Consider the following 24,523-nt stretch of genomic DNA (forward strand, 5'->3'; position numbering starts at 1 on the left):
TTCTGTTGTTCCCATAAGAACATACAGTGGGTTGTGTGGCTCACTTAAGGGTGGCAATCGTACTTTACCATTTATGCAACACATTGAAGGTGGTTCTTTTTTCCACTTCAACATTCACAAACCTCTGATCTACTGCCAATATAATTTTCTGGGTCTGATTCATAATTGTGACGAGGATCATAGATTAAAGCCTCCTTAAGAATGTTGGTCTGCTACTTGCAGCACTTGTTCTTCTTGCATTCTGTTGCTCTCTATCAACATCTTGTCTTCTTATCTCACCTCTTCATATTCCCTTTCACTAATTCCTGCCTTTTTGCTCTAGAGTCTTCATCTTTCCTGGCTCTGTGTGCTGCCTGTTGCTTTCCCTTACCAACTAATAATGTGTAGTGACAGAACATAACTAACAGAACAGAACTACGATTCTGTAGTGTCACTGAACATAACTTACATGAGACAAATAAGAAAAAAGCAAATAAAATATGAAAGAAAGTTGGGGATTTATGACATAAATTCATTGTTTTCTTTCTTGGAATGTATGCTTGATATTGGTTAAAGCATGTCTTAGTTACGGTGTCAGTGGGGGGCACAGTGTAGGCTGGGCCGCCTGGATTTTCTGTTAGGAGGTCAAAGCTGCCTAAGTGGGGGTGGTTAGATGTAAACTCCCCTACAACATGCCCCTTGGTCCAATGTATCATGCCACCAAATTTGGTTGAGGTTGACCAAAGGACTTCGGAAGAGTTTGTCAACAAACACGCATTTTGCTTTTTATGCATATAGATGTATCTGACACTCCTTGAGAATCATCAGGAAATATAACAGCTGAGTAGGATCACCAAGGAATCTCTTTATTTTGGTCAGATACATCCATATGCATAACTACACATTTCAGAGATCACTTGTCCTTGCTGCCGATTTATTCCCCTCCATTCAGATCTCAAATAAGTACTGCCACTTTATGGTAAAAACAGCTACAAGGTATTCCCAGCTAGCACGGGAGAGTCATAATTTCCCCATGTTTGTGGACCGCTACTTTATAGCAGCATTGGTTTACAAGACTACCTGAAGCTGATTGGGAAGAATTACAGTCCCCATTGACACAGCTATCATTCCAAATCAACCAAGCCGGTTGATCAGTCAACATGACCCTGGAATACTATGCAATTCAAATGACGCTTCACCGAATCTGCTGTGACTGAGTCGACCTGGCTCCAGCCTTCCTTCGATCGGTCCTACCCTTCACTACTATTACATCGGCCACACGTCAAAACAAAAGCACTTCATTGGCTGTAAGGCACTTTGCGATGATCGTGAAAAACGCAACACAAATTCAAGTTTTATTTTTACCCTACTGGTGGTTTACTTGCACACCTATCACTGCAATTTGCCATCTGGTGATTTAAGATTATTTCCCCAGGAAAGGGTGATTTAGTAACAATTGCGAAGAGTCTGACAATCATTTTAAGTGAAATAGCACGAATTATACAGATATGGCATTCATCACTTATTCGTTAGCCTAAACTTTTTTTTTCACTATTGTGACTCAAGTTGAAAGCGACTTAGTCATTTCTAGCTAAAGAATAAGTTTCCCGTGACTATGGGAACCCCAAGTACATTCGAATAAATAGCGAGCATAAAAGCTACATAATATCTTCTTTTCTTGAAGTGGCTCTTCCAGAAATATGAGTGAGAGCTGCACACATCAGATTTTCGGATTCCAGTAAAAGGCGTGGTTTCGGTCGGTTTCAAGTTGCGCAGTGACTGATCCCGAACAGCGGAAGAGCCCTGAGTTTGGGGAATTCCTCGGAGGAAGTGATCACAGAGCAGCTCCTTCGCTGCCGAATCATTAACACCTTTGATAACATTCGTCCGAATCCCAAGGCGAAAGTGGGTTGAGGATTTTAGCCCAGTGCGAACTCGTCCGTTGAATTATGTAGTAGGAGCGTTAACTTGTGGAAATGTGCAGTTAACCTTAGAGCTGACCGGTCCTTAAGCAATGGGCAAACGCTGGAGGCACGGGTTGCAGTGAAAGAGGAGGAGGAGGAGAGTCTGAGTGCGTATCGAAAGTTATGGAGTGTTCGAGAGGGAGCAATTTCTCAAATATCTCATCCATCCTGGATGTGGTTCCCTATCAGAAGTTGGTGGATCTGCATTATATCAGCAAAGGAGGCTATGGCGTAGTGTTCAGAGCGCAGCACAGCGACTGGAGGATGACAGTGGCAGTCAAATGTCTGCAGTTCGACTCTCCAATGGGTGAAGGGTATGGTATTGATGCATTGGGAGAGGAGGTGGTGATATTTAAATAATTGAGATTTCTGAAGGACTTTATATAATCTGTGAATCTGCAACCCGATAATGATTCTGTTTGAAATAGGATGTGAATTTGCGCACACGCTTAATCCTTTGGTATGCGTGTTGTCATGCATGCGCCGCTGAAAAATAATACTTGAGTAATTTCAATGTCGTGATTTGTCTAAGTCGCCACACCTAATTCATGTGAAATCACCAATGCAATTATTGCATTTTGAATTTGATTACTAATTTCCAGTCAACTATTAGACTATAAGACGTAGGAGCAGAAGTAGGCCATTCGGCCCATCGAGTCTGCTCGCCATTCAGTGAGATCATAGCTGATCTGAGAATCTTCAACTCTACTTTCCTGCCTTTTCTTCATAAACCTCCATTCCCTTACTGATTAAAAATCTGTCTATCCCAGCCTTGAACAAACATAACCCAGCCTCTATAGCTCTCTGCAGTAAAGAATTCCACAGATTGACTATGGTCTGAGAGAAGAAATTCCTCCTCATCTCTGTTTTAATTGGTCACCCCCTTACTCTGAGATTATACCCTCTGGTCCAAGACTCCCACAACCTCTCACCATCTGCCCTGTCAAGCTCCCTAAGAATCTTATATGTTTCAATAAGGTTGTCTCTCATTCTTCTAAACTCCAATGAGTACAGGCCCAACCTACTCAACCTCTCCTCATAAGAAAATCCCTCTATCCCCAGGATCAACCCAGTGAATCTTATCTGGACTGCCCCTAATGCCAATATATCTTTCCTTAGATAAGGGGACCAAAACTGTTCACAATATTCTAGGTGTAGTCTAATTAGTGCCTTGTATAGTTTTAGCAAGACATCCCTATTTTTATATCCCATTCCCTTTGAAATGAAGGCCAACATTCTATTTGCCTTCCCTATTATCTGCCGAATTTGTATGTTAGCATTTTGGGATTCATGCACGAGGACCCCCAAATCCCTCTGTGCTGCAGCTTTCTGCAGTCTTTCTCCATTAAGTAACATTCTGCTTCTGTATTCTTCCAGGCAAGGTGCACAACCTCAACTTTCCCACATTATATTCCATCTGCCACTTTTATGCCCACTCACTTAATCTTTTTATATCCCTCCGTAGACTCTGTGTCATCCTCACCACTTGCCTTTCCATCTATTTTTGTGTTATCTGCAAACTTGGCGATAATACATTTATTTCCCTCATCCAAGTCATTAATATGTAATGTAAATAATTGAGGCCCCAGCACTGATCCCTGTGGCACTCCACTTGTTACAGGTTGCCATCCTGAAAATGACCCCTCGTATCCCAACTCTCTGTCTTCTATTAGTTAGCCAGTCCTCTGTCCTTGCTAATATACTACTCCCAACATCATGGGCTCTTATTAAGTATTATGTGTGGTACCTTATTGGACGCCTTTTGGAAATCCAAATATATTACATCCACTGATCTCCCTTTATCGATCTTGCTTGTTACCTTCTCAAATAATTCTAATAAATTTGTCAGGCATGATTTCCCCTTCATGAAACCATGCTGACTCTGCTTGATTAGATTAAGTGCTCTGTTATTACACCCTTTATAATAGGTACCAACATTTTCCCAATGACAGATTTTAAGCTAACTGGCATATAGTTACCTATTTTTTGTCTCCCTCTCTTTTTGAATAGGGGTGTTACGTAGGCAGTTTTCCAATCCTCTGGGATGTTTTCAGAATCTAAGGACTCTTGGAAGATTACTACCAGTGCATCCACCATCTCTGCAGCTATTTCCTTTAATATCCTAGGATGCAATCCATCTGGCCCAGCTGACTTATCAGCCTTTAGCCCCATTAGTTTCCCTGGTGCTTTTTCTCCAGTGGTTGTTATTGTATTTATTTCCTCCCCTCCGCATCGCCCCCCACCGCCCCCCCCCCCACCCCTTGCCCCATGATTATTTAGTATTTTTGGTATGCTCTTAGTGTATTCCTCTATGAAGACTGCAAAGTATTTATTCAACTCGTCTGCCATTTCCAGGTTCCCCACTATTATTTCCCAGCCTCATTCTCAAAGGGGCCTATATTGACTTTGGCCTCTCTCTTCCTTTTTATATATTTAAAGAAGCTCTCACTGTCCGTTTTTATATTACTTGCTAGTTTACCCTGAAAAATTATTTTCTCCCTTTTTTGTCATCTTTCGTTGGCTTTTAACATTTTCCTAATCCTCTGGCTTACCACTGATCTTTGCCATATTGTATTTTTTCTTTCACTTTGATACAATTCTTAACTTCCTTGGTTAACCATGATTGGTTTATCCCCTTCCTACAATCCTTCTCCCTCACTGGGATATATCTTTGTTGTGAGTATTGAACTATTTTCTTAAACATCTGCCGTTGTTCATCAACAGCCTTTTCTGCTAAACTCCTTTCCCAGTCCACTGCAGCCAAGTCTGCCCTCATTCCTTTCTCATTACCTTTATTTAAGCTTAGCACAGATATTTTCAAACTAAGTTTCTCACTCTCAAACAGAATGCTAAATTCCACCATGTTATGGTCACTGTTTCCTAGGATATCTTTTACTCTGAGATCATTTATTAAACTTGCCTCATTACACATTACCAGATCCAAAATAGCCTGATTCCTGGTTGGATCCACAACATATTGTTCTAGCAAACTGTCCCGAATACACCCTGAATTCTTGCTCGTGGCTACCTCTGCCAATTTAATTTTCCCAATCTACATGGAGATTAAAGTCACCCATGATTAATATACTGCCCTTTTTACATGCCCTCATTATTTCCTGATTTATTCTCTGTCTAACAGCATAGCTACTGTTAGGGGGCCTATAGATTATACCCACCAGTGTCGGCTTCCCCTTGTTATTCCTTATCTCCTCCCATATGGATTCCACATCTTCCGATCCAAGGTCATTTCTGCTATCGTACTTACTCCATCTCATACTAACAAAGTTACCCCACCACCCTATCTGTGCAGCCAGTCCTTTCGAAAAGTCTCATACCCCTGAATATTTAGTTCCCAGCTTTGAACTCCTTGTAGCCAAGTCTCCGTAATAGCTATAAGATCATATCATTAATCTCTACTTGTGCTGTTAATTCATTTATTTTGTTCTGAATACTACATGCATTTACGTAAAGAGCATTAATTGTGCCTTTTTACCATTTTTATCCTCCTTTGACCCTATTTGCCTCTTTTTTTTAATGTTTGTACACTCTGTCCCTTCCTATCACACTCTGGGTATCATTACCTAAGTAACTACCCTGCAATGCCGCCATATCCTTTTGTTTTGTAAGCCTACTTATCCCCTCTCCAGAACCCTACCCCCATCTATTTAGTTTAAAGCCCTCTCTACAGCACTTGCTATTCGATTCGCCAGGACATATCTTTCTTGATTCAATAGTTTGCAACATCTATAGTATTGGTCATAGAGTTATACAGCACAGAAAAGGCCCTCCGGTCCATTGAGTCTGTGCCGGCCATTAAGCACCTATCTATTCTAATCCCATTTTCCTCGTTTGGCCTGTAGCCCTGTATGCTATGGCGTTTCAAGCATTCATCTAAATACTTCTTAAACGTTGTGAGGGTTCCTGCCTCTACCACCCCCTAAAACAGTGTTCTCCAGATTCTAACCACTCTGGGCGAAAAAAATTTTCCTCAAATCCCCTCTGAATCTCCTGCCCCTTACCTCAAATATATGCCCCCTGATTATTGACACCTCTGCTAAGGGGAAAATGATCTATGCCCCTCAATATTTTGTATATCTCAATTAGATCCACCCTCAGCCTTTTCTGCTCTAAGGAAAACAACCCTAGCTTATCCAGTCTCTCTTCATAGCTGAAATGCTCCAGCCCAGGCAATCTCCTCTGCACACTCTCCTGTGCAATCACATCCTTCCTATAGTATGACGACCAGAACTGCACACAGTACTCCAGCTGTGGCCTAACTAGCATTTTATACAGCTCCAACATAGTCTCCCTGCTTTTATATTCTGTGCCTCAGCTAATAAAGGCAAGTATCCCATATGCCATCTTAACTACCTTATCTACCTGTGCTGTTGCCTTCAGGGCTTAATGGACATGGGGGAGGTATTGGCGTCGTGGTATTGTCGCTGGACTAGGAAACCAGAGACCCAGGTTAATGCTCTGGGGACCCGGGTTCGAATGGTGGAATTTGAATTCAATAAAAAAGTGGAATGAAAAGTCCAATGATGACCATGAAACCATTGTTGATTGTTGTAAAAACCCATCTGGTTCACGAAAGTCCTTTAGTGAAGGAAATCTGTTGTCCTTACCTGGCCTGGCCTACATGTGACTTCTGACCCACAGCAATGTGGTTGACTCTTAAATGCCCTCTGAAATGGCCCAGCGAGACACTCAGCTGTAACAAACCGCTACAAAGACACAAAAAAGGAATGAAACCGGACGAACCATCCAGCATCAACCTAGGCACCAGAAACTACAACGGCAATCGCAGTCCTGTCGACCCTGCAAAGTCCTCCATAGTAACGTCTGTGCAAAGCCGATATCAGTGCCAAAATTGAGAGAGCTGTCTCACAGACTAGTCAAGCAACAGCCTGACATAGTCATCCTCACGGAATCATATCTTACAGACAATGTCCTAGACACCACCTATCTGTTGCCCTTGTCCTTCTAGGTGGTAGTGGTCATGATCTTGTATATAGTACTGCAGGAATTCACCAAGGCTCCTTCGACAGCATCTTCCAAATCCATGACCACTACCACCTAGAAGGACAAGAGCAACAGATGGATGGGAACGTCACCACCTCGAAGTTCCCCTCCAGGTCACTCACCATCCTGACTTGGAAGTATATCGCCGTTCCTTCACTGGCACTGGGTCAGAATCCTGGAACCCCTTCCTAACAGCACTGTGGGTGTACCTACACTACACGGACTGCAGCGGTTCAAGCAGGTAGCTCACCACCACCTTCTCAAGGGCAACTAGAGATGGGCAATAAATGCTGGCCCAGTCGGTGAAGCCCACACCCTGTGAATGAAAAAAAAATATACACCAAGGTCCCTATGACCTTCTGTGCTTTCTAGGGTCCTACCATTCGTTGTGTATCCCCTTACCATGTTAACCCTCCCAAAATACATCACCTCATATTTCTCAGGATTAAATTCCCTTTGCCACTGCTCTTACCAGCCCATCTATATCGTCCTGTAATCTAAGCCTTTCCTCACTATTTACGACACCACCAATTTTCATGTCATCTGTGAACTTATTGATCATAGCTCCTACATTCATGTCTAAATCACTAATGTACAGTACAAACAGCAAACGCCCCAGCACTGATCCCTGTGGTACAACATTTGACACAGGCTTCGAATTGCAAAAACAACCTTTGAACATCACCCTCTCCCTCCTGCCACTAAGCCAATTTTGGATCCAGTTTGCTAAATTGCCCTGGATCCCATGGGCTCTTAGTATCTAACGTCAGTTAGAATTTGTATAGTTGACTGATTTAGAGCTGGGTCTAAGCTCATGATTGTAGTTAAGGATCTGGCACATACTGGGTTAATGTGGGACTGAGCACAGACTCATGACCAAGATGCAGGGGCAGTGTGGTGTTGAGCAGAGATGTGTATAGACCTAAACATGGAGATAGCTCCGAGCCTGCCTCCTTTACTGTACATGTGTAAATAATTATAATGGTTAATAAAAACTTAGTTAACATACAGAAGACTATGAAGACTTCTTTAATACATATCGATCTGTAACCAACACCCGCCCAACATGGTGGCAGCGATCGGATCAAAACCTAGAACCTTGCTAAAATGTTGAGACAAAACAAAATGCTGAAAGACTAAGCAAAACTTCAACAAAGTTTTCTGACCTGAAAGAAGTTCCCAAAAGAAGCAGAGGGAAAAATTGCCACAAAAAAAAACACTCCAGAGGGTGTTGTGGAAGCTGAAGGCAGAGATTTTTCCTGCAGCAGAAGACTCCATTGAATCTCCTTTGGAAGTCCAGCTTCAGAGTGCAGAGTTGTCGGAGCCTGCAAGTGTGAACTAACTCTTTTAAAGTTCCAGGCTGCAGCAAGCCCGGAGATAGCTTTAAATAATTCAACGTGAGAAGTGCCGTTTGAAAGTAACTTGTTGTTAAAACCTGATCCCCAAGCCGGAGCCTTAACAATTGGCTTCTGACCTCGTCAGAGAAAAAAAAAGAGAAAAATGCATTAAATACTTCTGCAATGTCACAACTACCTAGCTCGAAAAAGAAAAGGCAAACATAAGCTAGAATTCTACCACATCGTTACTTGGCAAAGTAAACAGCTGAACAAAAGAAAGCGGCAGGCAGCCATTGTTTTAAAAACGTGTACTCCAGGAAGTGTGCCATCACCATGTTGCGGAGCCCAACAAAACCAGCAATTGCGAGAAATCCCTCTGCCTCTAAGTGAATGGCGATGCCGTCTTGAAATTCGGGCAGCTCTTAAAGCAGAACAGACACTTTTTAAAATTTGAACATGGATGGCAATTCCACACTTTCAAGTCAATTTGGATTTATCCAAGGCCCAGACCAGTGGCAACAATGATAAGTATTTTGGGCTCAGAATTTTCTTTGTTTAAAGATGGACAGGATGAACAGATTATCAGATTAACAAATCAGAGTTAACTGGCCATTTTCCAGACTTCCCTTTTAAAGAGAAAAATATGCCTTTGTTCATTTCAGCTGTTAGCATGATTTCTCAGTTTTCATGGCTCTTTGGCCAGCCTGGATTAGCAACCTGTTTGTGTTTACTACAGAGCTTCTCCTGGTTATAGGAGGCACTTCACTGGAATATTCTAGGAGGCCAACTTGAGATGGGGAGAATGGTGTTTAGACAGAAATAGAACAAGCTCTGATGGTTATATTATTTTCTTGTATAAGATACTGGAGTACACCAAGGGTTAAAATACATCTTTCTAAATCTTGGATAGTTGTCAGACTCTATAATGTTTATTTTTGAGATCCACAGAGAATAAAGTACAAGACCATTCTTCCCATTTAGTGTTACACATAAATGTCATTTTTCAAATTATTCAAACTGTGCCATGTTTAAGTGCCATTAACAGCACAAGGCAAGCATCAATTCCATCTCAATGGAAGAGAAGGCGTCCATACTCCAAATGAGACTGCAATCTAACAACTATAGAGCATTTTCATTCATGCTAAGCAGTATGGGTAAACTTTGCTTCCATTAGTGCAAATTAACTCAATTCACAGCAGGAATATGTACAACTGTTAAATTATGTTGGGTCATGTGCAATGTTGATTTGTAACATGTCAGGGTTGATATGCTCAACGAACTTGTACAGCCCAATAATTCAGTTTACACCTACAGAACTGATCAAAACGGCAACAGCTAAGGATGGAGTTTTATTTTTCCAAAGATACTGAGCTTATTATATAAATAGATACAGACTGATATCTGAAGGTGTTAAATCAATCCAGTGGGAATGTCCTTTTTGTTTTTGCCCCTGAAGGACCTTTAGTTTCTCCAAATGAAATCTTGAAAGCCTTGTAAAGATGTCTTCAAATCCTCAGCTTGAAGGTTTTTTTCATTCATTCAAGGAATGTGCCTTCGCTGACTAGGCCAGCATTTATTGCCCATCCCTAATCACCCTTGAGAAGGTAGTGATGAGCAGCCTTCTTGAAAGCTGCAGTCCATGTAGTGTAGGTACACCCATGATGCTGTTAGAGAGGGAGTTCCAGGAATTTGATCAAGCACCACTGAAGAAACAGTGATATATTTTCAAGTCAGGATGGTAAGTGACTTGGAGGGGAACTTCCAGGTAGTGGTGTTCCTATCTATGTGCTGCCCTTGTCCTTCTAGATGGTAGTGGTCGTGGGTTTGGAAGGTGCTGTTTAAGGAGGTTTGATGAGTTCCTGCATGCAGCTTATAGACGGTACACAATGCTGCCACTGTTCGTCGGTGGTGGAGGGAGTGAATGTTTGTGGATGTGGTGCCAGTCAAGTGGGCTGCATTGTCCTGGATGGTGTCAAGCTTCTTGAGTATTGTGGGAGCTACACTCATCCAGGCAAGTGGAGAATATTCCATCATACTCCTGATTTGTGCCTTGTAGATTGTGTGCAGACTTTGGGGAGTCAGGAGGTGAGTTACTCACTGCAGGATTCCGAACCTCTGACCTGCTTTTGTAGCCACAGTATTTATATGGCTAGTCCAGTTCAGTTTCTGGTCAAGGGTGACCCCCAGAATGTTGATAATAGGGAATTCATAGAAGATAATGCCATTAAATGTCATGGGGAGGTGGTCAGATTCTGTGTTGTTGGAGGTGGTCAATGCCTGGCACTTGTGTGGCATAAATGTTACTTGACACTCACCAGCCTAGCCTGAATATTGTCCAGGTCTTGCTGCATTTGCACATGGATTGCTTCAGTATTTGGGGAGTTGGTGATTATATAATTAATTGGAAAGAACAGTACTAAAATTTGTACTTAAAATCTCCACTTTGAGTGTGGGGTATCTAGACATATCTAACAAAACAGTAAGTAAAAATGACAATAATCACTCATAGTTTGTGACTAGAACTTTATAATTACCTTTATTTCTCTGAATTCTCTGTATCTGCAAATTTGATATTTGAGGATGACTCCAGAGTAGCCAACTGTCAGTGCATAAACTGTTAAGTATGCAGATGGTGGTGGGAGGTTCAGGGCAGTGCTGGGGTGGCTCGAGGACACCTTGTGCCCCCCCCCCCCCCAGAGGAACACATCTTCTTCTGAACCACATGCATTCCACAGAAAAGTCATTTTAAAAAAAACTTACCTAGATCTTTTCTGATTACTATGTGAATTTCACTGTCGCCATTGACTTTATGTGGGGCTCTCGAATTCCAAAGTCAGAATTCCATTGTGCACCAATGGCACCATCTGGCTGCAACCTTTAGATTTAAATAAGGCCTCATCAGCCTTAATCAACTTCAAAATCAGTGAAACTAACATATTGGCTGGCTGAAATATTCCTGGATTCAAATAATTTAACCTTTCCCAACATGCTGTCCCCGCTAGGCATTTGGAAGACCAAGGCAAAACAATAGGAAGAAGTGTAATATTTTTTGTCCTTCCCTCACCTCTACCTCCTCCCTTTGCTTCTGTTTCAACAATCTTGGTATCCCTTTTAACTGCAAGCTGTTCTTTCAACCCCGTATCCTCTATCTGCACTTGGAGAGGCAAGGTTTGATCAGGGATTGTCAGCATGGCTTTGTCAGAGGGAGGTCATGCCTAACAAATTGGATTGAATTTTTTGAGGAGGTGACCAGGTGTGTTGATGAGGGTAGTGCAAATGATGTAGTTTATATGGATTTCAGCAAAGCCTTTGACTAGGTCCCACATGGGAGACTTATAAAGAAGGCAAATGCACATGAGATACAGGGTAATTTGATAAGGTGGATTCAAGATTGGCTTAGTTGTAGGAGACAGAGGGTGATGACAGAAGGATGCTTTAGTGACTGGAAGCCCGTGCGTGTCCAGTGGCCCACCACAGGGATCTGTACTTGGTCCCCTATTATTCGTCATTTATATAAACGACATAGATGATTATGTTGGGGGTAGGATTAGTAAGTTTGTGGATAACACAAAGCTTGGCCGGGTAGTTAACAGTGAGGTTGAGTGTCTTGGGCTACAGGAAGATATAAACGGGATGGTAAAATGGGCAGATAAGTGGCAGATGGAATTTAACCCTGAAAAGTGTGAGGTGATACACTTTGGAAGGAGTAATTTGACAAGGAAGTATTCAATGAACGGCATGACACTAGGAAGTTCTGAGGAACAAAGGAACCTTGGCGTGTAGTGTCCATAGATCTTTGAAGGCGGAGGGGCATGTTAGTGGGTTGGTGAAAAAGGCATATGGGACACTTGCCTTTATCAATCGAAGCATAGATTACAAAAGTAGGGATGTCATGTTGGAGTTGTATAGAACCTTGGTGAGGCCACAGCTGGAATAATGTGTGCAGTTCTGGTCGCTACATTATAGAAAGGATGTGATTGCACTGGAGGGGCTGTAGAGCAGATTCACCAGGATGTTTCCTGGGGTGAAACATTTATGAAGAGAGGTTGGATATACTTGGGTTGTTTTCGTTGGAGCAGAGAAGACTGAGGGGCGACCTGTTCGAGGTGTACAAGATTATGAGGGGCATGGACAGGGTGGATAGAGAGCAGCTATTCCCCTTAGCTGAAGGGTCAGACGCAAAGGGACATAAGTTCAAGGTGAGGGGCAGGAGGTTTGGGGGGATGTGAGAAAAAACTCTTTAACCCAGAGGGTGGTGACGGTCTGGAATGCGCTGCTTGGGAGGGTGGTGGAGCCGGGTTGCCTCACATCCTTTAAAAAGTACCTGGATGAGCACTTGGCACATTATAACATTCAAGACTATGGGCCACATGCTGGTAAATGGGATTAGGTAGGTAGGTCAGGTGTTTCTCACGTGTCGGTGCAGACTCGATGGGCCGCAGGGCCTCTTCTGGACTGTGTGATTCTCTGATTCTTCATCACACAGTCCCACCATTGGCAGTCATGCCTTCAACTGCATAGGGTTTAGGCTTTGGAATTATTTCCCTCAACCCCTCCATTTCTCTATCTTACTTCGTTCATCACCTCCTCCAATAGTTTAGTTGGAAGCAGGCTGTGTACAAGTATCAAACTATAAATTTGGGACAGTTATAATGGTGGAGGTAAGATCTTGAGAGGAAATTTGGGGAATTATGCCATGGTGTTCAGTTGTAAAATTATAGTCCAGGAGAAGATAGGAATTAGCATTCAGCCTTAAGGTCAGGGAACTTCTATTATACAACAACAGCAACCTCTTTGTCAGTAAATTATATAATGGTGTTGAGCTGGGCTTGGAGGAGGAGAATTCTGCAAGTCTGGACTTTGATAAATCAGAGTGAATGAGAGGAGTTGAGAAACTGAAATCATTTAATGAAAAGATTAAGAGGGGAGGGGACCTAAGGCATGGGTTCAGATTGGAGACTGAAGTCAAGAGAAATAGCCCAGTATGCAAGGCAAGCTTCCTGCAAAAAAAAAAGTAGGCACAAATGTGGCGAAGGAAGTGTTAAGCTCAGTGTTCATTGATGTGGGAGGATTGGTGAATGAGCCAAAGATTCTTGCTATGGACCATTTGTTCAGGGTCATAGAAAAAAAGGTCAAGCAAAGACTTGTGAAAATGCAGCAAAGGTGAGATTGGGAGGAATAAATGGGATTTGGGAGAAAGTGCAGAGAAAGAATGATCAGGAGGTGGAATGGCATCCAAGAATTGTTGAGGCTTGTAGTAATTTGTGTCTGCAGGGAAGAAGAGCAGTTTTATTAAAATGCAGGATTGGACCAAAGGATGATAAAGAACTGAAGGCTGAGACAGCTCTGAAATAAAGTTGCTGCTGCTGAGAGAGACATAGGATATGTATGTAATGGCACATGGTAGAGTGGATGGATTGTGTGAAGTGTCAGTACAGATAATAGAGCAGCTGGTATTGTTGATCATAGGTGGATCTAAAAGAGAAAGTGTAGAATTTGAATGGAATTCGTGTGCAATGATACTGAACAGGAGGCAGGTATCTATCTGTTCATTCACATGTTCTGTTAAATGTAAGCTTGTAGGTATTCAGGCAATCAAACTTTAGTTCATCTCCCATTTTAGTGTTGCTGTTGTCTTTAAGCCATGAAATGGTGAAATTGCTACATTGGTAATTACTCATTGTTCTTTCAATGTGTTTAAATGGAGATACACATCATGCTGGGTTGTATACAGAAGCCTCTAAGCACTCTGGAATTTCTCTGTTGCATTAGCAGAACTTGTTTGTTATAAATTGATTGCATATTTATCTTCGGAGCTGCTCACAGCAAGAATGTTGATCTGAAAGGTCCATCTATGTGTTTCCACCTTTCATCTGAAATTCCCTATAATCCCATTTTGAAAAGCTGATATTTTAAGACAGGTAGGAATGCCAAATCATGATCGCAGCCTTTAACCTTTCTTATTAAGAAGAAACACCATGAAAACATCTCTATATTTTTGTTTGTGAGTAATCAGACTTTTATTATTCATTTTTTATTATTTGTTCGTGAGATGCGGGAGTGTCTGGCTAAGCCAGCATTTATTACCCATCCCTAATTGTTCATAGGGCATTTAAGAGTCAACCACATTGCTAATGATCTGGAGTCACATGTAGGCCAGACCAGGTAAGGATGGCAGATTTCCTTCCATAAAGAACATTAGTGAACCTGACGAGTTTTTATGACCATCGGCGATGGCTTCGTGGCTATCATTAAACTTTTAATTCCAGATTATTATTGAATTCAAATCCCACTATCTGCCATGGTGGGATTCGAACCCCTGGGTCTCTGGAATACTAGTCCAGTGATAGTACCATTATGCCACTGCCTCCCTGTGATCATTTGACCACATGTGGCATCAAGAAGCCCTAGCAAAACTGGAGTCAATGGGAATCGGGAGAAAACTCTGCTGGTTGGAGACATACTAGCTCAAAGGAAGGTGGTTGGGGTTGTTGGAGGTTAGTCATCTCAGTTCCAGGACATCACTGCTGGAGTTCCTCAGGGCCCTAAGCCCAAACACCTTCAGCTGCTTCATCAATGACCTTCCTTCCATCATAAGGTCAGAAGTGGGGATGTTCGCTGATGATTGCACAATGTTCAGCATCATTCCTGACTCCTCAGATACTGAAGCAGTCCATGTCCAAAGGCAGCAAGACCTGGACAATATGCAGGCTTGGGCTGACAAGTGGTAAGTAACATCCACACCACATAAGTGCCAGGCAATGACCACCTCCAACAAGAGAGAATCTAACCATCACCCCTTGACATTCAATAGCATTACCATCACTGAATCCTCCACTAAGAACATCTTGGGGGTACCATTGACCAGAAACTGAACTGGACTATCCACAAACATTCACTCCCTCCACCACAAATGCACAGTGGCAGCAGTGTGTACCATCTACAAGATGCATTGCAGGAACTCACCAGGGCTTCTTAACATCTTCCAAATCCAGGACCGCTACCATCTAGAAGGACAAGGGCAGCAGACACATGGGAACACCAATACCTGGAAGCTCCCCTCCAAGCGACTCACCATCCTGACTTGGAAATATATTGCTGTTCCTTCACTGTCACTGATTCAAAATCCTGGAACTCCCTCCCTAACAGCACTGTGGGTGTAGCTACAGCGTGCAAACTGCAGCAGTTCACGAAGGCAGCTCACCGCCACCTTCTCAAGGGTAATTAGGGATGAGCAACAAATGTTCGTCCAGCCAGCGAAGTCCACACCCTGTGAAAGAATAGGAAGAAAAACTGAATATTTTAATAAGTAGTTATGTCATTTATCCTTGTACATTGCTAACATGCTTCCATTTTAAATAAGAATTTCCTGATCCAGAAATACAAGTCTGTGGTTATGTTACCTTACATCTTGCATTTTGACTTTATATTAGGAAGAATATAATTGGTATCTTCCAATATAGATTAATATGTTTTTTGTGGAGGAAGTCAATTGCTTGCTGTGAATATTTACTTCAAGTTCCTCTGGGCATATACATTTTGCTTAGAATAGGGTCTTTCTAAGATTTGTTACCAGTTCAGCTTTCTTTTTGCTGAATTACTTCTATTGTTTTAGTTTGAAGATGATGCTGCCTAGACCTGTAAGCAATAATTTTTTAAAATGGCTTAAATTTATGCTAGTCAAGGTTTCATTTTAAAGTCTTTTCCACCTAGTGTTCTCCTTTTCATCCATACTTTCCTCCAGGTACTGACTTGTGCTCTGTGGCTCAGCTGCATGCTTGCTAATTTTCTAAAGCTTTTGGGAAAGCATTAAAGTTTAAGGGGGTTGATTGTGATTTTGCAGTGAAAAGTGTCAACTTGGTTCAGCACAGGCACACCAACGAAACTGACACTTCAGCACAGTCCTGAGGAAGTGCTTAATTGTCAGGAGTACTGTGGTCATAAATCTGAAACCCTATCTGCCTGTTCAGGTGGATGTTATATGATGTGTCCTTTCACCTGAAACAACAAGAAGTCTGCATTAACACCACACCCTTAGCAAAACACTTCATAGGAGCAGCATATAAGCAAAAAATTTGCCACCAAGCCACATTTTTTCATGGGATGTGAGTATTGCTGGCAAGGCCTGTATTTATTCCCCATCCTTAACTGCCCTTGGGAAGGCCATCGTGAGCTGCTTTCTTGACCGCTGCAGTCTACCTAATGTAGGTGCTCCCACAGTGCTGTTATGGAGGGGATTCTGGGATTTCAAACCAGTAACAGTGAAGTAATGGCAATATCATTCCAAATCAGGATGGCTGGTAGCTTGGAGGAGAACTTGCAGGTCTGGTGTCCCCATGTGTCTGCTGCCCTTGTTCTTTTAGGTGGTAGAGGTGGTGGGTTTCAAAGTTGCTGTCAAAGGAGGCTTGATGACCTGCAGCAAGTCAACTTTGTGTTTGTGATGCACACTGCTGCCGCTGTACATCCGTGGCGGAGAGAATGAATGTTTAAAGTGGTGGATAGGGTGCCAGTTAATCAGGCTGTTTTTGCCCTGGATGGTGTCAAATTTGTTGAGAATTATTGAAGCTTCACTCATCCAGGCAAGTGGGAAATATTTCATCCTACTCCTGGCTTGTATCTTATAGATGGTGGATGGGCTTTGGGGAGTCATGTGATAAGTTACTCACCAGAGACTTCCTAGCCTCTGATCTGCTCCTGTAGTCACAGTATTTATATGACTTGTCAAGTAAAGCTTCTGTTCAGTGGTAGCCCCCACGGGATGTTGATGGTAGGGAATTCAGAGATGGTAATGCCATTGAATGTCAAAGGGAGATGGTCAGATTCTCCACTTGTTGGAGTTGGTCAATGCTAGCATTTGTGTGGCATGAACCTTGCTTTCTGCTTATCAGCCCAAGCCTGAATGTTGTCCTGGTCTTGCTGCATATGGACACGGACTGCTTCAGTATCTGAGGAGTTGCAGATAGTACTGAACACTATGCAATCATTAGCAAGCACCCCATTTCTGACCTTCTGATAGGGAATGTCACGGTGAAGCAGGGGAGGATGGTTGAACTTGCGACACGACCCTGAGGAACTCCTGCTGTGATGTCCTGGGGCTGAGATAACTGGCCTCCAATAAGCACAACCATCTTCCTTTGTGGTAGTTGTGACTCTAACCAGTCGAGAGATATCTCCCTGATTCCCATTGACTTTGCCACAGCTCCTGTATGCCACACTTGGCCAAATGCTGTCTTAAGGTCCAGGGCAGTCACGCTCATCTCTTGAATTCAGCTCTTTTGGTCCAAGTCTGTAATTGACATCAGGAGCTGAGTGGCGTTGGCAGAACCCAAACTGAGCTTCATTGAGCAGGTTATTGCTTCATAAGTGCCACTTGAATGCAATGTTGATGACACCTTCCACCCACTTTGATTATTTAAGAGTAGACTGATGGAATGATAATCGGCTGGATTGCATTGATTTTAGTGGACAGAATATACCTGGGCAATTTGCACATTGTTGGGTAGATATCATTCTTAAAGCTGCATTGGATCAGCTTGGCTAGGGTGCAGTAGTTCTGGAACACAGGATTCACGAGAATGGTTCCAGGGATGAGGAACTCCAGTTACATAGACAGTCCCAACATCTCCAATCTATTTTCCTTGGCGAAGAGAAGGTTGAGAAAAGATTTGATACAGGTATTCAAAATCATTACAGAACTGGACAAAGTAGGTAGGGGAAAAACGTGTCCCATTCGTGGAAGGATCGAGAACAAGAGAACACAGATTTAAGGTTATTGGCAACAAAAATAATGGAGACATGAGGAAAAACATTTTCATGCAGTGAGTGGCTGGGTTCTTAATGCACTTCCTGAGAATGTGGTGGAGGTAGGTTCAAATGAGGCATTTAAGAGGGGATTGGATCATTATTTGAAAAGAAAAAACGTGCAGGCTTACAGGAAGAAGACCAGGAAGTGGCACTAGATAAATTTCCCCTTCAGAGAGCCAGTACAGACATGAGAGATCGAATGGCCTTCCTCTGTGCTGTAACCACTGTGTGCTGTAGAGGTGTAAACTGATTTTAGCACTTTTCCTCATGGAGTTGCTTCACTGGTGTTAGCTCATTTGAAAAATATCCCAATTTTCATTGTTTAAAAAGATTGATCCTAATTTGTTTCTTTGCTCTTTATTTAATTTTTACAATGCAACTAAACTCCAGCATCTATATTTTTCCACAGTTTTGACAAGCTCTTAATGTTTTTAGTTCTGGACAAATTTTACAGGAGCCACATACACGCTGAAAAAATCCCCTTTATTTTCCCTTTTCCTATTTCATGGTGATGATGCCAGCCAGGGTGAGTTATAGGGAAACTCCTGTGTTCATTGAAAAAAAATTAACTGGTTAGATGTAGAAATGTTCACCTGATTGTTCAATAGGTAAATATATCATGTGAGTGGGTTCTGAGCAATGCAGTTCAGAAAGATCTCAGGATCAAACCCTGATCTGAGCTGATGCAGCTTCTTAGTGGCAGCATTGTCGGAGATTATAATCTTGGTGTTCCCAAGCTAAGATGGGAAACAAAAAGCAATAATTTCCACTCCTAACCTATATATAAACTGTAACCCTTGCTGAAAAATACAGTAGTATATTTGGCCTTGATTTATCCTACAATTGAATTGTACTTTTCACACCTTCCAAATGTCCCAAAGCACTTTACTAGCAGTTAATTATTCGTGAAGTGTAGTTACTTTTGTTATATAGGCAAATGTGGCTGCTATTTTGCATGGAGTTACATCCTACAAATAGTGTCCAAGTGATTACAATTAATTTACACCCTGTCAAAAATTGGTACAGATATTGCAAATGGCCAGTAGTGCAAAATGATTCCTATCCTCGATTACCCAAATTTGCTTGTCCCCTAATACCTCTAATTTAAAATCCTTCTCTTCATCTTTAAATTCCTCCATAGTTAGGTTGCACCCTATTTCTGCAAAAAAAACTTTTAGCACTATGTTCCCCTTGAACTCTCCATTCATCTGGTTCCAGTCTCATTCACTTTACGCTCCTCCATGTTCATCCCCATATGTTGTAGGGTGGCCAAGTTGTACTCTTAATGACAGAGTTGATCTGCAGACACTTCTTGGGTGGAAACGTTAAGTTTATTTACAATGTACTCAGCAGCAATTACACCTGTGCTTTCAACTCCAACTTTATCTCTACACTGACAATGGAGGTATCCCATGCTACTCTCCTATTGGCTACTACAGATCATGCAATTTTGCCTAACAAGTATCATTCTTAAAGGCACATTACACTAAATAAAACCATAATTACTACACCATCATAGGTGGTAGAAATTTTAGCAGCATGAGTCCTATGGCTAAATTTAGTAGTGGTGGCGGGTGACCCAAAAGAGGGATGGTGAGGCCACCCCAGTTTGGTATCTTGTCAGCGGAAACCAATTATCTGCCAGGGCAGTTGTCTCTATTAAAGACGGCCATCCGCACCCAAGAGCTGCCAGCCAATCAGGTGATTGACAGCTTGGCTGCCTCAGCATCGCCATGGGTAGCATCAATGAATATACAACCTCACAACCAGGTAAGTGGAATCTGGGAGCAGTGAAGCCAGTCAGACAGTCCTGTTGAATGGGGAGCGGGGGAGGTTATTTTTACATTCATTCGCTGGCTGGGCCAGAATTTATTGCCCATTCCTAGTTGCCCTTGAGAAGGTGGTGGTGAGCTGCTTTCTTGAACCGCTACAGCCCATGTGGTGTGGCTATACCCACAGTGCTGTTAGGAAGGGAGTTCTGGGATTTTGACCCAGCAACAGTGAAGGAGCGGCAATATATTTCCAAGTCAGGATGGTGAGTGTCTTGGAAGGGAGCTTCCAGTTGGTGGTGTTCCCATCTATCTGCTGCCCTGCTAGATGGTAGTGGTCGTGGGTTTGGAAGGTAAGGTGTTGCCTAAGGAGCCTTGCTGAATTCCTGCAATGCATCTTGTAGATGGTATACACTGCTGCCACTGTACATCAGTGGTAGAGGGAGTGAATTTTGTGGATGTGGTGCCAATCAAGCAGGCTGCTTTGTCCTGGACGGTATTTTGGTGTTGGCTGTGCGGGCAGCTATTGCCACTAGAGAGTCCCTCTGGAAATCAAAGTGTGCCCAAAAAGGAGGGATTCCCCTCACTCCACCCTGCCATGCCCCAGAGCACCACATGATCAGCATATTCCCCACCATTGCCAAGATTGCATGATGGCAGGAAGATGAAGGGCACTCCAACCACTGCCTGCTGATGGGCCCGAGAGCTTGTCCCCAGAAGGCTGGCAAAATTCAGCCCCTAAACATCTGTCTCCGCTCCTTAAAAATATGCTCACCATGTTAAAGATGCTGTAAAAATGGAAGTTTGTGATGTTTATCTGATATATACACTGCTGACATGTTTTTAGGCTGTTTAAGGGAATAATTTTAGCTGGGTGACCAGAAGGAGATCTGCTTCTCTTTGAAGTTTTTAATATCCACCTGCATAGGCTAACAGTGTTCGGATGATAAGAGTGTTGGTTTCTGTCTTATCTGAAAGATGGCTGCTAAAACAGTATAGATCTTCCTGCTTTGTAGATTATTTGAGGCTTGATTACCTGCTCAGGTCCCAGAGTGTGCCTTGAACCAGTATCTTTCTGATTTCGAGGAGGATGGTTCCATGCATTAAATAAAATTTATCAGTTAGCAAATAGCATTAACCAAACAAGAGTTTGGCACCAGCCTTTGTTAGGAATATCAAATATCAGTACTGGACCTGGTATTTGGGAATGAATCCAGCCAGATGGTCAAAGTTTCAGTAGGGGAGCATTTCGGGAAAAGTGACCATAATTCAGTAAGTTTCAAGGTACTGGAGGATAAGGAAAACAGGAGTCTTCGGGTTAAGGTGCTTAATTGGTGGAAGGCTAATTATAACAATATTAGGCAGGAACTGAGGAATCTAGACTGGAGGCGGATGTTTGAGGGCAAATCAACAACTGACGTGGGGGACTTTCAAACATCAATTGATAAGAATTAAGGACCGGCATGTTCCTGCTAGGATGAAGGATAAGCATGGCATGTTTCAGGAACCTTGGATAACGAAGGATATTGTGAGACTAGTCAAAAAGAAAAGGGAAGCATTCCCAAGGGCTAGAAGGCTGGGAACAGATGAAGCCCATGGACATTATAAAGAAAGTAGGAAGAAGCTTAAGCAAGGAGTCAGGAGGGTTAAAAGGGGTCATGAAAAGTCATTGGCAACCAGGATTAAGGAAAATCCCAAGGCCTTTTATACATAGGTAAAAAGCAAGAGGGTAGCCAGGGAAAGGGTAGGCCCACTCAGGGACAGAGATGGGAATCTGTGTGTGGAGCCAGAAGAAATGGGAGAGATACTAAATGAGTACTTCTCATCAGTATTCACCAAAGAGAAGGACTTAGCGGTCGATTTGTCTAGGGAACAGGGAGTGTAGATAGCCTGGATCATGCTGAGATCAAAAAAGAGGAGGTATTAGGCATCTTGAAGAATATTAAGGTGGATAAGTCCCAGGGCCGGATGGGATCTACCCCAGAGTACTGAGGGAGGCAAGGGACGAGATTGCTGGGATCTTGACAGAAATTTTTGTATCCTCACTGGCTATGAGTGAGGTCCCAGTGGACTGGAGAATGACCAATGTTGTTCCATTGTTTAAGGAGGGTAGCAGGGATAATCCAGGAAATTACAGACCGGTGAGCCTTACATCAGTGGTAGGGAAATTGTTGGAGAAGATTCCTTGTGACAGGATTTACCACAATTTGGAAACAAATAGGTGTATTAGTGAGAGGCAGCATGGTTTTGTGAAGGGGAGGTCGTGTCTCACTAACTTGATCGAGTTTTTTGAGGAAGTGAAAAAGATGATCGATAATGGAAAGGCAGTGGATGTTATCTACAAGGATTTCAGTAAGGCCTTTGACAAGGTCCCTCATGGCAGACTGATACAGAAGGTAAAGTCACACGGGATCAGAGGTGAGCTGACAAGATGGATACAGAATTGGCTTGGTCATAGAAGACAGAGGGTAGCAGTGGAAGGATGCTTTTCTGAATGGAGAGCTGTGATTAGTGGTGTTCCACAGGGATCAGTGCTGGGACCTTTGCTGTTTGTAGTATACATAAATGATTTGGAGGAAAATGTAACTGGGCTAATTAGTAAGTTTGCAGATGACACTTAGGCAGGAGGAGTTGCAGATAGTAGAGAGGATTGTCAAAGGATACGACGGGATATAGATCGGTTGGAGACTTGGGTGGAGAAATGGCAGATGGAGTTTAATCTGGACAAATGCGAGGTAATGCATTTTGGAAGGTCTAATACAGGTAGGAATTATACAGTAAATGGCAGAACCCTTAAGCACATCAACGGGCAGAGGGATCTGGGTGTACAGGTTCACAAGTCACTGAAAGTGGCAACATAGGTAGATAAGGTAGTCAGGAAAGCATATGGCATACTTGCCTTCATCAGCAGGGGTATTGAGTATAAAAGTTGGGAAGTCATGCTGCAGCTGTATAGAACCTTGGTTGGGCCACACTTGGAATATTGCATGCAGTTCTGATTGCCACCTTACCAGAAGGATGTGGAGGTGTTGGAGAGAGTGCAGAGGAGGTTTACCAGGATGCTGCCCGACCTGGAGGTTATTAGCTATGAGGAGAGGTTGGAGAAACTCGGATTGTTCTCACTAGAGTGACGGAGATTGAGGGGCGATTTGATGAAGTTTACAAAATTATGAGGGGTATGGACAGAGTAGATGGTCAGAAGCTTTTTCCCAGGGTGGAAGAGTCAATTACTAGGAGACATAGATTTAAGATGAGAGGAGAAAACTATAGAGGAGATGTGTGGGGCAAGTTTTTTAGGCAGAGGGTAGTGAGTGTCTGGAATTCGCTGCCAAAGGAGGTGGTGGAAGCAGGTACAATAGTGGTGTTTAAGAGGCAGCTTGACAAATACATGAATAGGATGGGAATAGTGGGATATCGACGCCGGAAGTGCAAAATGTTTTAGTTTGACAGGCAATATGATCGGCGCAGGCTTGGACGGCCTGTACTTTTCTTTGTTCTTTGTTCTAATTCTACTGATTGATGGCACGTACTGTAGAACTATTTGTATTCCAGATTGCGGTGTTGGAATACTTGCACACTTTTTGGAAGTCAGGCCACTGAGTTAAATTATCCTTATTCTGAATAATGTCGATCTTTGTGTAGTGATGCCTTTTGGTGCTGCTAGTTGCACCTCATCTCTTGATTCACAACACGTATTCTAATCATATAGTGGTAATGCAAGTTATATTTTCTGTAATCATTATTTCAAATTTGTTGAATCCCACCTTTTCTCCATTTAAAAAAAAAAGGTCACCTCAACTTTGACATTGGCAGGGTACTGTGTGCTTAAGGGACATTGAAATCAGTAAGTCTTTGAATATGTTATTTTTCAGTGTAGCCCCATAATTGTCAATGAAACATTTCCCTGCATTACAACCATACCTTCATGCTCAAGGCGGTCTCAATGCGCGAGCTTCTTGGTGGAGGCCCAGTCCAGGATTCTCTTAAGGTTAACTTGCAGGTTGAGTCTGTAGTTAGGAAGGCAAATGCAATGTTGGCATTTATTTTGAGAGCACTAGAATATAAAAGCAGGGATGTGCTGCTGAGGCTTTATAAGGCTCTGGTCAGACTACATTTAGAATATTGTGAGCAATTTTGAGCCCTGTATCTCAGGAAGGATGTGCTGGCCCTGGAGAGGGTCCAGAGGAGGTTCATGAGAACGATCCCAGGAATGAAAGGCTTAACATATGAGGAACGTTTAAGGACTCTGGGTCTATACTAGATGGAGGGGGGATCTGACTGAAACTTACAGAATACTGAAAGGCCTGGATAGAGTGGACGTGGGGAAGATGTTTCCATTAGTAGGAGAGAGACTAGGACCCGCGGGCACAGCCTCAGAGTAAAGGGAAGACCTTTTAGAACAGAGATGAGGAGAAACTTCTTTAGCCAGAGAATGATGAATCTATGAAATTCATTGCCACAGAAGGCTGTGGAGGCCAGGTCATTGAGTGTATTTAAGACCGAGATAGATAGGTTCTTTATTGGTTAGGGGATCAAAGGTTACGGCGAGAAGGTGGGAGAATGGGGTTGAGGAACTTATCAGCCATGATTGAATGGCAGAGCAGACTCGATGGGCCGAATGGCTTAATTTCTGCTCCAATGTCTTATG

The 24,523-nt window shown here is 42.7% G+C and overlaps 1 protein-coding gene across 3 annotated transcripts in view; it reads left to right on the forward strand.

The window, feature by feature from the left end:
• Positions 1 to 1,763: 1,763 nt before the first annotated feature.
• Positions 1,764 to 24,523, forward strand: part of ripk2 (receptor-interacting serine-threonine kinase 2) — a 70,560-nt gene continuing 47,800 nt past the window's right edge. Inside the window, exon 1 of one of the 3 annotated variants that reach the window (XM_041190504.1) lies at positions 1,764 to 2,257. In XM_041190504.1, coding sequence (XP_041046438.1) covers positions 2,067 to 2,257 — 191 coding nt within the window. In that variant the 5' untranslated portion in view covers positions 1,764 to 2,066. Of the gene's footprint in view, positions 2,263 to 24,523 lie in introns of all 3 variants that reach the window. The other 2 variants (XM_041190505.1, XM_041190506.1) reach the window with 2 other exon arrangements.

Source organism: Carcharodon carcharias, chromosome 6 (assembly GCF_017639515.1).
Source record: "Carcharodon carcharias isolate sCarCar2 chromosome 6, sCarCar2.pri, whole genome shotgun sequence".
Classification (NCBI taxonomy): Eukaryota; Metazoa; Chordata; class Chondrichthyes; order Lamniformes; family Lamnidae; genus Carcharodon; species Carcharodon carcharias.